This window comes from Zonotrichia leucophrys, chromosome 11, assembly GCF_028769735.1.
Source record: "Zonotrichia leucophrys gambelii isolate GWCS_2022_RI chromosome 11, RI_Zleu_2.0, whole genome shotgun sequence".
Taxonomy (NCBI): domain Eukaryota; kingdom Metazoa; phylum Chordata; class Aves; order Passeriformes; family Passerellidae; genus Zonotrichia; species Zonotrichia leucophrys.
Genome location: NC_088181.1, coordinates 7,367,339 through 7,380,096, shown reverse-complemented (window position 1 = coordinate 7,380,096; position 12,758 = coordinate 7,367,339). Strand labels below are relative to the sequence as shown.

At 49.0% G+C, this 12,758-nt stretch overlaps 1 protein-coding gene across 3 annotated transcripts in view; it reads left to right on the top strand.

The window, feature by feature from the left end:
• PLEKHG4 (pleckstrin homology and RhoGEF domain containing G4) overlaps positions 1-9,620 on the top strand; it is an 84,250-nt gene extending 74,630 nt beyond the window's left edge. The window contains exons 15-24 of one of the 3 annotated variants that reach the window (XM_064723452.1): positions 1,283-1,532; positions 2,100-2,189; positions 2,521-2,745; positions 3,256-3,426; positions 3,898-4,075; positions 4,717-4,833; positions 4,920-5,186; positions 5,802-5,998; positions 6,529-6,604; positions 7,776-9,620. In XM_064723452.1, the coding sequence (XP_064579522.1) occupies positions 1,283-1,532; positions 2,100-2,189; positions 2,521-2,745; positions 3,256-3,426; positions 3,898-4,075; positions 4,717-4,833; positions 4,920-5,186; positions 5,802-5,998; positions 6,529-6,570 (1,537 nt within the window). In that variant the 3' untranslated portion in view covers positions 6,571-6,604; positions 7,776-9,620. Of the gene's footprint in view, positions 1-1,282; positions 1,533-2,099; positions 2,190-2,520; positions 2,746-3,255; positions 3,427-3,897; positions 4,115-4,716; positions 4,834-4,919; positions 5,187-5,801; positions 5,999-6,528; positions 6,605-7,775 lie in introns of all 3 variants that reach the window. The other 2 variants (XM_064723450.1, XM_064723451.1) reach the window with 2 other exon arrangements.
• The last annotated feature ends 3,138 nt before the right edge of the window (positions 9,621-12,758 follow it).

Genomic DNA, 12,758 nt, shown 5'->3' with positions numbered 1-12,758 from the left:
CTCTATCCTTGAGAATCTCAACTTTGTTGTCATACTACAATGTGTGCTTATGCTTTGGAGAGCCCAGAGAGCTGTTCTTGACAAAGGGTCTCCAGGCACGTCTTTCAGTTGCTCTCACTGGAAAAAATTAAAATATAAGTGAAAAATGAATGGCAGAGAAAAGAGTGCTGGATGCTGGGGGACCATGTTGAGTGAAATGGCTGGGGACAGTGAAATCTTCTGGAAGGGGGCTCCAGTATCCCTGGGATAGCCAGAAAAGCTCATGGCAGGGAATGTGTGCCAGCAGATAGCAGGGTGACCACTTTGCTTCTCAAGGGAGCAATGCAGGAGGCCTCTCATGTCTGGGTGCTGAGATATTTCCATTGCTCTGTTCTCTGAACAGCCAGAGGTGTTGAATCGAGGAAAGGCTGAAATGCAGGGGAGGAAGGGACCCATTGGAGTTATGCTTGGTGCTATACTGCCTCACAGTGGAAACCTCGAGTACCTGAGGCATCCTTTGAGATACATGAGAGCAACCTGTGCTAGGAACTGCAGTTCACTGAAGAAGTGTTTGGACATTTAAGTTTTACTCTCTCACTTTTTACTAGGACAAGCCCAACAGAACCTAATTCTAGAGCTATTGTTCTCCCAGGGTTAACATGGCTTCCCTCAGTCTCTAGTCATCAGGCTGACTCCTCACACAAGTGACTGTGACTTCTGCTGTCACTGTTGTTTCAGGAGAGCAGCCATCTGCACAGCAGCCCACTGTGTCCAGAGCAGGGGCTGGGTGGGCCCAGGGGTGTGTGTCCTGCTGAGTTTGGGTCAGGATCACAGCCAGCCTTGGGCACTCCCTTCCTGAGTCCTTAGAATCAAGGAATATCCCAAGCTGAAAGGGAGACCCAAAAGGATAATTGATCCAACTTCTGACTGCATTGGACCTACCCCAAGAATCACACCATGTGCTTGAGAACCTTGTCCAAATGCTTCTTAGCTCTGACAGGCTTGATGCCATGACCACTTCTCAGGGGAGCCTGTTCTAGTGCCTTAGCACCCTTTTTCTGGGTGAAGGACCTTTTCTTAATAGCCTCAGCCTAAACCTCCCCTGACACAGCTTCATGCTGTTCCCTTGAGTCCTGTCAGTGCTCAGAGTCAGAGCAATCATGGGCGGTTGTGTATCTGAGCTTGGTCTGTGCTGAGGATCATGTCATTTCCATGCTGGGTGTCAGAGAGAGCTTCTGTAGCACTAGTGCAGTGCTTTGCAGGCACTCTGGGTCCCTTCAGGGCTGGGTGTTCCCTGTTGCAGCAAACTGCGGCACATCATTGATGAGATGGTGACCACGGAGCGGGAGTACGTGCGCTCGCTCCGCTACATCATCGACAGCTACTTCCCCGAGATGGAGCGCCTGGACCTGCCGCAGGACCTGCGCGGGAAGCGCAGCGTCATCTTTGGAAACCTGGAGAAACTCTATGACTTCCACAGCCAGTACTTCCTTCGAGAGCTTGAGAGCTGCTGCAACCACCCACTGAGGGTCAGCCACTGCTTCCTGCGACACGTAAGGCATCAGCACCTTGCCCCCGGGGTCGGGCTCTTCCAGACATGAGTTTGGTTTTTGTGCCTTTCATGTTGTGCTTTGCTACCAAGAGACACTGCCAGGGAAACAGAATGTCTGCTCCTTAAAACCCATCTATTTCTTCAGGGACACCCCTTACATGTTTTCTGTCTGTGGTGTCAGAGGTAATGACTAGAGTGAGCGGAAAGGTACAGACCAGCTCTGGAAGAAAACGGCTGCTGGGCAGAAGTGCAGGGACACAGGTCTTAAGGTCAGCTGCCCCATGCATTTTACTGCTACATGCTGTGAATTGTACCAGGTGACTATTGGGGTATGGAAGAAACTAGGGATAGCAGAACAATGAATCAAAAAGTCCTAGCTACTCTGAGAGTAGGAAGACAAGAACATTCCCTGGCTCTTAGTGAGCTTGAAATAAAGTTATTTCTGCTATCAGAGGAGGCTCTGGTGCAGCCTAGGAGAGGCAGAAGTACTAGAGTAACCTACCAGGGTTGTGTCTGTCACTGTGTCCTGGGTGCATGGGTCTCACTTGAGGATGGATTTCTTCTGCAGAAAGACCAGTTTGGAATGTATGCGCTGTATAGCAAGAACAAGCCAAAGTCAGACTCGCTGCTGGCCAGCCATGGGAATAACTTCTTCAAGGTGAGTTCCACTGCCTGTATCAGGATTGCTCAGTGTGTTTGGTCACTGCTCTGTTTAAGCAAAGCCAACTTACCTGCCTAAGGCAGGCTCAGTGCTGCCTCTGCTTCCCTGGCACAACTCTCTGCACAGCTGTATGGAAGGGACAGGGCAGAGGTGCAGAGAGGGCTTGAGAAAGGAGCCCAGCACACAGCAGCATTGGTCCTGTGGCCTTGCATTTCCCTAAGAGTACTCATTTTCCCTGAGTACCCCAGTCAAGAGATGTCAGTGCCTGCCTGGGGGCACAGAATTCTCCTTGGGGAGGCTGCTGCCTTCACTGTGCTGCATTTCTCAGTTCAAGCAGGTGCAGCTGGGGGATAAGATGGACCTGGCCTCCTACCTGCTGAAACCCATCCAGCGGATGAGCAAATATGCTCTGCTCCTGAAGGACCTGATCAAGGAGTGCAGCGAGGCACAGGAGCAGGAGCTGGGCTATCTCCGTGCTGCTGAGGAGATGGTGAAGTTTCAGCTCCGGCATGGAAATGACCTGCTGGCCATGGATGCCATCCGTGACTGTGACGTACGTTCCAGTGTCTTCCCTGCCCAGAGGAGCAGAGCCACATAATTCCCCTTCTCTAGACCTGGGGTCTTTGGATTGTACTGTGAGCCTCCCCTCAGGTTCCCCCCCCAGTGATCAGAGAGCTGTCTGCCAGTACAGCATAGCAGACTGCTGAGGCATGGGGCAAGGGAGCAGTGGGGCCTGGAGGCCTGCTTGATTTCCTAGGGCAGACAGCCTGGGTGCTGCTACCTGAGCTGGGTGAGCTGCTTGTCATAAACATGCTCCTGGTTGCTTACCAATGATGGGTCCATCTCTCCCCTGAGCTTGGAGCCAGGTGTTTCAGCCTCATGTGGTCCCCAACAATGCCATGCAGCCTGACTTGAACTTCAAGAGCCCTCTTAAGATGTCAGGTAGCTGCCACTTCTTCACCACCTGGGCTACAGCCATATGGGACCATGTTCTCCAAGTCCAGGTCTAGGGCTGCCTGGGTCATGCTGGTGGAGTCTTACAAGGATGTCCTCTCTTGTCCAGGTAAACCTGAAGGAGCAGGGGCAGCTGGTGCGGCAGGATGAGTTCACCATCTGGCTGGGCCGCAGGAAGTACCAGCGACACATCTTCCTCTTTGAGGACCTCATCCTCTTCAGCAAGCCCAAGAGGATCGATGGTGGCTTTGATGTGTATATCTACAAGCACTCCTTCAAGGTAAGGGCAGCCCTGCAGCTCCCTCTTGTGTGGGAGCTGTCCATGGCTGGTTTCCCCATGGCACATGCCTCTGAAATGGGAAGCAGGAGCACCTTCAGCAGAAGAGCTGCTCCCACCACTTCTAAGCCTCCTCCAAACCAAGCAGTCAAGTCGGAAGGGAATACTTCACTCATTAATGCCTAGGCTGCTGTGGGATGTGGGGCCAGCATTTTCTGAGGGTCATGGAGTATGGGAGAAAGGCAGTGTGTATGTGGCAGGGAAGTGGTGGTAATTCTGGATGGAGTACTAGGAATTGCCTGAGCTGTCTGTGCTCAGCTGTGTCCGGGACATACCTGCTGCTTTCCAGACCCTGAGGCTCCTTCCTCTAAGGTCTGCCAAGCTGGGGATGGCTCTAGCACAATGTTCAAGCAGCTTACTCCTTTTGCTCCTGGTACAGTCTGGTTTATGCTTTGCTTTTCCGCTTCCTCCCAGACTGCAGACATTGGTCTGACTGAGAACTGTGGAGACAGCGGCCTGCGCTTTGAGATCTGGTTCCGAAGGCGGAAGTCCAGTGACACCTACATCCTCCAGGCCAGCTCAGCTGAGACTAAGCAGGCCTGGACCAGTGACATTGCCAAAATCCTGTGGCAGCAGGCAGCCCGCAATAAAGGTGTGATTCCTTCCTGGAATTCCTTCTGTGCCGCAAAAGGTGCGGGAGCCCTGTTCAGCTCATGCTGTCCTGAGTAGGTTTGGATCCTGTTACCAGGCAGCTCTGTGCAGCAAGCAGCTGTGTGCCAGCATGCAGCCTCAGGAGCATGTGCTGGGCTTGGCTGGGCATGTCCCTTCCCTGCCCCTCATCCCCAGGGAACTCACCTCTTTATGGTCCAAGCTCTGACTGTAGACACCCACCTGTTCTCCATGAGAGAAACAGAAGATCCACGCTCAGGGTTCCCTGTCCTGTGAGCACAGGCTGTGCCCCTGAAAGACTTGTTGGTCTCCCCAGTGATGTGGGCCACTACTGGAGCTCACTACTGAATCATGCTGACCAAGTCCCTCCTGTCCCCCACAGGCTTCCCGCTTGGCAGGACTCTCATAGGTGGCATGGCGCTGAGCTACTTGGCCAGAGCAGGGCATGATTGCTTGTTCCTGGAGACTCCACAGTGCTGGGGAGGGCAGCAAGGGGAGAAGAGATCTAATCTCAGCAGTTCAGGAGCAGCCCATGAGTGCTCTAACCTGTGGCTGAATAATGCCTGTTGGGAGGGTTGGGTTGGGTCAGCCTCACAATGTGGCTGTGGGTCTCTTCCTCTCCAGAAATCCGTATGCAGGAGATGGTCTCCATGGGTGTGGGTAACAAGCCCTTCCTGGATATCAAACCCAGTGAGGCAGCTATTAATGACCGTGCTATCGATTACATCATGAAAGGCAGAGGTAGGTGCCAGCTGTGCCTTCCCCCTTGATCCTTGTCAGTGAGGCAGGACTGGTTCTCAGGGTTTTTTTTGTATGTTTTCTGGCAGGTGCCAGGACCAGAGCCTCAATTGCAGTGTCTCTGTTTGACCATTCCAACCCCTTCAAGAGGACACAGACGCAGCTCTCCACTGGCAGCACCCCCACTGCCTATTCCCCTTCCTCCTCCTCCTCCCTTCTGGGGCCCCTCAACCTCCACATGTACCTGGACCAGGCTCTGCTGCCAGGGGTCCTGGCCCCCAGACGTCCCTTTGACATTGGCACTTGCATCGAGGAAGATGAGCTGGAGCACGAGACGAGCAGCCAGCCCTCAATGAGTACGTACAGCCCCTCTGCTCTGCAGCACCTGGGGTGTGTGGGCTCATCCCTGCTCCTTGTTCTGTGCTGTGTGGTCAGACCAGGCTTGCTGGGGTCATGGCAGTCCCTGTCTCCTACCCAGACCAGGGCATGAGGGCCCTGCCCTTCTATTATGCCAGCTCTGTCTCAGGTTCCATGACAGGAGTTAGCTCAAATAGAGGGCTTATAAAGCACCTGCTGAGCTGCAGCCTTAGCCATGGCAGGCTTGGTGCTGTGTACTGATGCTGCTGTGGTCTTGGGGATTTGTGTCCCTGCCCCTCTGGTATGAAGTGCTCTGTCCTTTGCCCTCACCATCCTGGCCCCATCACCCTTTGCCTTCCCTTGTGTGAACTTCATTGGCCAGCCCGTACCAATCACCAGCCCCATTATAGCTCTTCTTCCTTGTGTTGGTTTGTTGTCTGTGACCTTAAAGAGGCCCAGACAGGAGTGTGGCTGGTCTGTGGGATTGTGTGGCCAGTGCCCTGCAGACAGGTACATTATCAAGCTTATGTGGCATGGGTTATGTGCAACCCAAAGTTATCTGTGATCTGTTAGTGGTCTGTGGTTATCAGAGTGACCTTCCTTTCTTTCCCCAGCAACAGAGAGCTCAGAGTCATCGCACTGCATGTCAGCCACGGGCTCCAGCGGCTCCGACAGTGGCTGTGTCTCCAACATCCCACAAGAAAGCTTCTGTGAAGACATGGGCTCACCCCCTTACATGCCCGTAGCCCCACAGCACAGCTCTGCCATGGAGGGCAGACCCAGGTTCACAAACAGCCAGTACATTTCTGCAGTAAGTGCAAGCAGCCAAAACACTCTCTTGACTTTGCCTGCTCCTGTACCTGCCTCTCCAGTTCAAGCCACTGCCTCTCACAGGGGGACCGAAGATGCTGCTTTAGGGCTTGGGGTGACTGTGGGGAAGTGACATTTCCTCCTGCAGAGACTTGGCCCCTCTGGTGCAGGAGCCACCCCTGCAGTGGCCAGGATCCCTGAGGAGATGAGCTGGAAAGGACCTGCAGTCCTGGAGTGCTGGAGGCTGCACAAGGAGATGTTGCACAAACAGGAGCTATAATGCTGCCATGGGCTGGGGTACATATGTAACCTCCTGGAGTGGCTGGAGCTCTGCTGCACCTGCTGCCAAGCTCCTTTCCTGGGAGGTTTGGGCCTTTTTTGGGGAATGATGAGAGGGAGTACTGGGAACCTGTTGCTCTGAGATGTTGGTGTGTTCCTGAGAGTTCTCAGCTGCTTCCCTTCCCACTAGATCCTGTCCTGATGCTGTTGTCCTCTAACCCCCCTACTAACACTGGCTTCTCTCTTCTGCAGAAAGCAGGCCAGGTCACCATAAGTCCCTCAAGAATAGTGTGAGCCCCTCGGCCCCGCCTCAGGAAGTGGAGTTGTTGTAAGTAGCCCCTGCAGGGGATTTTCCAGCAGTTCTGAGTGCTGGTCAGGTTTGTCAGTAGCTCTGAGTCAGGGGAACCTCACCTTCAGCTCCTCTGTGAGTTTTCCCCGTGCATTCCTGACTGGTGTCTGAGGCTCTGATTCATCTGGTTACAGAGGAGCAGCTCCCATGGAGCCACACTCTGAACAGCTGGTCTGATGCTTTCTGCCTTGCAGAAGCAAAATAAACAAAATCACGTTCAGGTAGTAAAGGCTTGACCACCCCCTGAGTGTTCAGATGAGCTGCTTTCCTCTGAATGCTGCCACCTGTCTAACCACTAATCTATTTCTTGTGGCTGTTTGCCAAAATCCTGCTCTTAGTCCCTCTGAACTGCCTTGGGGAATCACAGTATTCTCCCCAAGGCAGATTTATCCCACAGTTTCCTTTGAACCTCCAAAGGAAATGGTACTTTGCCAGGCAAAGGATCCTGCCAGGTTATGGTCAGGATGTCCTGAGGGAGTTGCCAGAGGTCGCTGCAGTATTTAGGGATTCTGGGAGGATGCCTTGTCTGCAAGGAAGTCACTGTTGATCTAAGGAGGGTGAACCCTGACAGGACTTGCAGCCAGGCAGGGCTCCTGCTCGTGGCTGGCAGCCCTTGATATTGTCACTCCAACCAGCCTGCTCTGGTCTCAGCCTTTTCCTCTCTGTCCTTGGGGCTGAGCCTCCCTTCTCACAGGGAGCAGAGGGGTATGGGAGAGACAGGATTAGGGCTTGAATGGTCAAGGCACAGGTGGTGAATGGTCATAGGTTTGGCACTGTGCGGTGTCGCACCATGCAGGCCCATGGCTCGTGAGCTGCAGGTGCAGGAGTTCAGAACCAGCTGTACAGAACGAGCCAAGGTTCAGATTTAACATCCTGAGCCCCTTCTGGAGGGTCACAGATGAGACTTTTGAAGTGGCCACAGAAGCAGTAGGGACAGCAGCACAAAACCTTTGGGCAAGCCTGAGGCACAGAGGGAAGAGCTGTGCTTTTCCTGCAAGGAGAATATTCTTTCCCCACCACAATTTACCTCTGACAAACAGTGGATTTCAAGTGTTTTGTGAGGTCACTGCTGGCCAGGACAGAGGGACCTGTGGGATCCTGCCCACAGGAGTGCAGCTGGTCTAACCCATTGCACGGTGCTGTGTTCCAGGTTTGATTGCCATTTCAAACTCACTGAAGACCCCAGGCCTCTGACCAGCAGAAGGACACAGTCTTCATCCTTGAAGATATTTTTTGCCCATTAACAGGCTCTTTCAAACAGCCCAAAACTTGACCTCTGCCTGAGGCGAAGTCCCAGGAAGGCTTCTGTCAACTAAATGTAATAGCTTTGGTGTTGGATGGGACCTTGGGCATTTAAAGCTCGTTAGCCCTATATTTATAAGTAATAAGTAACATAGCAGTTTGGGAAAAAAAAAGTATTATTTTTAAAGCTATGAGTTGTACAGATTTTTATTACAAGTGACTCTGTTACTATTTGTTGTGTAAGCTGCACATTTTATAAAGTTTTTGGAAGGGCATGAAGAGAAATTGAGGTATTTAAAAAAAGTAGTCTAACTTTCTGTTTCAGGGTTATAGTGACCTGAAGCTCAAGATTTAACGTCCTTCCTTATGTTCTAAATATGTCTATCGTAGCAATAATTTATTTCCTTGGCTTAATACTTCCATGCTAATAAAAGCAATTTCATTGTTATGAATTGTTTCTTCAGATGGTTCTTCCAGTGCCTTGGTGCTGAGCTAATCTCTCTCATAACCATCTGTCAGCTCTGCCACTCTGCCTGTGCCACCTCTGCTCTGACTGCCAGCTCCCCCTGTAAATCCTCAGTGCATTCACCAGAGAAGGGGGAGATGCCCAGGCAGAGACTCCCCTGGTGCCAGTGGGAGGCTGACCCAGGGAGAGCAGCCAGCAGAGGTGTCAGTAGGAGTGAGGAAGAGGGAGCTGTGTCTGGTGGAGCTCAGGAGGCACCAAAATTCCTGGCTCTAATTTTAGCCACTTGCCCCCATAGCTGCTGTGCCAGTGCAAGTTCCTCTCTTGCCCTGCTGGCTCAGATTCCAGTGGCTTAGTTCAGGTTCCATTGTGCTTTGTCCTGGCTGTGCCCCTGGTTTTGGGCTGACAGCTCCTTGCTTCATCTCTGACTCAGCCCCTCTTCTGGTACTTCAGTCCCACTGTTGTGGCTTGTTTGAGGAGCTTTGGATGTGCTGGCATTCGAGACCAACAGGTTTTGAGTGTAATGGCTTGATCATAATGCTGAACCTTAAGTGGATGTTGTTTAAGTAACACAGCATAACTGGAGGACAAATGAGCCCTGTGTTCCAAGGTGGCTTTTTCATGAGTAACATCCAAGGTCACTGTGTGGCTGTGACACCCTCCCTCTGTTCTTGGACAAAATGAAAATTAGCATTTCTGGAAACACTTGGCTGCCAAGTTCCTGTTTACTCCTGGTTTGTGCAGGGCTGTAAATCAGCTCCTGCAGGTGTGGGAGAAGTGCTACATTTGGCCTGAGGAAGAGGATGGAGTAGTAATTTATTTAACTGCAATTTTCTCCCCTTGGCAGACATGGTGTTACACCCCACAGCCACCCTGGAGACAGTGTTCCTTCAAGTTTGGAAATTCCTGTACTGTATGTAAAACACTTGTTTATTTTTAATAAGCTGGATGTTTTTAAACCTTGTTCTTTTTTCAGAAAGCAAGGAAAATGCATTTGACACCTTTGTACAAAATAGCGTGGGAAACAGTTATACAGGGAATATTTTACAAGTTACTATTTTGAGATAATTGCTGGGTTAATGCAAAGTTTCTGGACTGTCAAGACAACAATAGCTCATGTCACAAGAGGGAGAGAAGTTACTAATGCAACAAGAGGAACATGAAACGTCTGGAATTTCTCAGTTTCAAAGGTTTCTAAATTGCTGGACAAACCTTTAGTATTGTTTACCTGACACTCTTTCTTCAGGGTTTGATTGATTTGTCTAATAAAGGTTATTTTCTTTATATGAATCTTACTTGCTTTGTGGCATGATTTCAGCATGGGAGCCCTGAGAGGAGCAGTTGTCCCTGGGATGTTTAAATACTCCCTCAGAGTACTGGGGACGGACTGAATAACATTTCTGTGACCAAACATAAGCCAGCAGGTTATTGGGGTGAGGCTGATGGTGCCTGTCATTTTAAACACTGAAAAGTACACCAAAAAAAATTTCCTCCTATTCCATATTACTCAAACAATGAGAAAAAAATATTTGGTTTTATTGGCATAAGTAGAAATATTTCCATTGCCAACCTTGACTTCCACAGAGTGAGCTGCATGTCAGGAATCCCAGATTAGACAATGCATTTTTGAGAGGGTGCAACCAAAGTAAATGAGCTCCTAAACCAGAGGTGTTTCTCTGAAGTCTTTGGATTTCAGAATTGGAATTTTCAATACTTTTTCCAGCCTTTCTACAAGATAAGTGACATTCTCTGTCTCTTCTTTTTTTCTCCCCCTTTAACTAACCAGGGATAAAGAAAGTCTGATTGAAAAGCAGGAGTCCCACTCTGCTCTGTGACACTCATGACACACCTCACATGGAAAATTCATCATGGCATTTTCCACATTTAGGGAATTCCCTGAAGAGGGTAGATGGGTTCAGTGGGGCAGTTTGGGAATCCACCCTTCCCAGAACTCCCTTATCTCTGCCAGTAATGGCCATTGTGCCTGGCCCTACCCAGTTTGTACTCCCAGCAATTCCCAGGCATGGCTGTTCAGGTGTTAGAGTTGTAAAATCCTGGAATCTGCCATGGGCAGTGCCACCTTCCACTAGACCAGGTCACTCCTAGCCCTGGAGTGTCCTTGGCCTGGCCTTGTACACTTGCAGGAATGGGGAATGCAAGAATTCTCATTTAGTGGAATGTGGAATATTCACAGGACACTGGTGTTTTAAGCCATCTCAGTTTCCGGTATTGATAAATTTTGTAGACATAATAGATTGCTGTGCCTGTGGAGGGAGGGTGCCCTCTCCTGTAACATCCCTGAGTTCTCCTGACCACTGCAGTTCTGGAAAGCATTTTTCAGCCTTAGGGCAGGGACACCAGCAGAGGGGGCAGATGGAGTATTTTTCAGCTGGACTAATCTGACTTTGCTGATCTGCCCTAAAAAAAACCCCACAAAAATCTGAAGAGAGGTGCAATTTTCCTTTTTGTTAAAGATGTGCAGACATTGCACAAGTCTGTGATCACAGACTGGTTTGGGCTGGAAAGGGCTTTAGAAATCACCTTGTTCCACCCCCCTGCCATGGACAGGGACACCTTAGAATAGATCAGGTGCTCCAAGCCTGGTCCAGCCTGGCCTTGAACACTTCCAGGGATGGAGAATGCAGGAATTCTGGTTCAGTGGGATGTGGTCCTGGCCATACCTCAACAGGGCCACTGTAAATGTCATTGTGCACTCTTTGTTAATGCAGTAATAGACTATTGAGTTCTGCTGCTCTTCCAGCATTTGGGGATGGAACAACTTTAAACACTGCCTAAAAATTAAAAAAAAGAAAAAAAGAAAAAAAATATTATGTTAAATGCAAAATTATAATAATTGATGTTAAAAATATCAAGCAGCATAACTTTTTGGAGACAATTTAATTAAAAAAAAAAAGAAATTGGAAATCAGAAGAAACTCGGAGTTTAGATAAAAGCTTGGAGGAAATGCTGATATTAATGTTTGAAAATAGACTTTTCATCCAGCCAGGATGTACAGACTCACCCTTCAGTGGCACAAGACAAAAGTACATTTTAATTAAAATAAAAAATACTTGCACCTGTATAGCAAATTAAATCTTTGTTAGAGATACTTATTTAGCATTTTCATTTGTGCAGGTACAGAGTGTAGGGGAAGAGGAAGAACTGTCACTTCCCTCTTGCATATGACAGTAAATTCAGTGGTGAATTTACCACAATAAATTCATTAGAATTAATTTAAGGCCAGCTGTGCTCATGGAGCACTAGAAAGGGCAACACCACCTTTTCCAGATTCCAACATTTGTGTTCAATAAGATGGGGCAGTGTAAAACTGTCCTCAAACAGCAGCTGCTTTCTTCAGCTGCAGTTAATTGAAATCAAAACCATTAAATGAGCTCTTATGGAAAGGTCAAGCATGAAATCTTGTTTCACCAACCAGAGCAGAAGAGTTGAATGTGGCTTTTATTTGGATATTTATCAGGAGCCTTGATAAACTTTAACAGAAGTCTGTGACATCCATCTGCACACAGTATTATCTAAGAATTAAAAAAAATTAAAAAACAACATAGAAAATCCCACTTTGCCAGCAAGAAAGGCTTCAGCTGCAGAATTAATGCTCTTAGGATAAATTCAACAGAGCTGAGAAAAGGTAACCTTGATTGCTCTTAGGATAAATTCAACAGAGCTGAGAAAAGGTAACCTTGAGGTCTGCATGTAAAAATGAAGGTGCCCAAACACAAAACTGTGTTGGTCAGTGAATAATTTATGATTATCAGACTTACCCTGTGCAGGAGCTGCTTTCCACAACAGAGATTCAGGAGACAGAGTGAGTTTACTTTTGGGAATTGAGAAATACCAGTCACTGACATGAAAATGAATTAACTCTTCTTCTGCAGATCCCACAATGCTCTCTGGTTCATCCACACAGAAAACACTGAGGGGAAAGAACAAACCTGTACATTCTGGAACAATCTGATGTCTGGAAGGTTTTTAGCCTATTTCTCTCATAAATGGCCACAGAAAAGGGACTCAAAAGCACATCTGGAAATGGATGGGGAGCGGAGGGAAATCCTCTGTAAATGGATGCAAGAATTAAAGTCAGTAGCTTCCAGAGACAGCTTGTAGCTCCAGACTGCACTGATAATCAAAGATAATGTGGGGAACACGACTTTTTCATAGATAGTCAGATCAACTGCTTATTGCTGATTCTGTTGAAGCAAGAAAGATGAAAAACTTCAAGAAAAACAACTGGAGTTTAAAATATTGGTATTTCTGAGGCTCAATCCAATTTTAGGGGACAGTGGAAGAAAGCCAGCACCACCAACACACCCTCATGGCACCCTTGCTCCAAGGAAAGTACTCCCAGACATCCCTGGGGGAATCCAGGCAGCCCAGGCTGCTCCTTGATGGGCAGCAGTGCCCAGCCAGCAG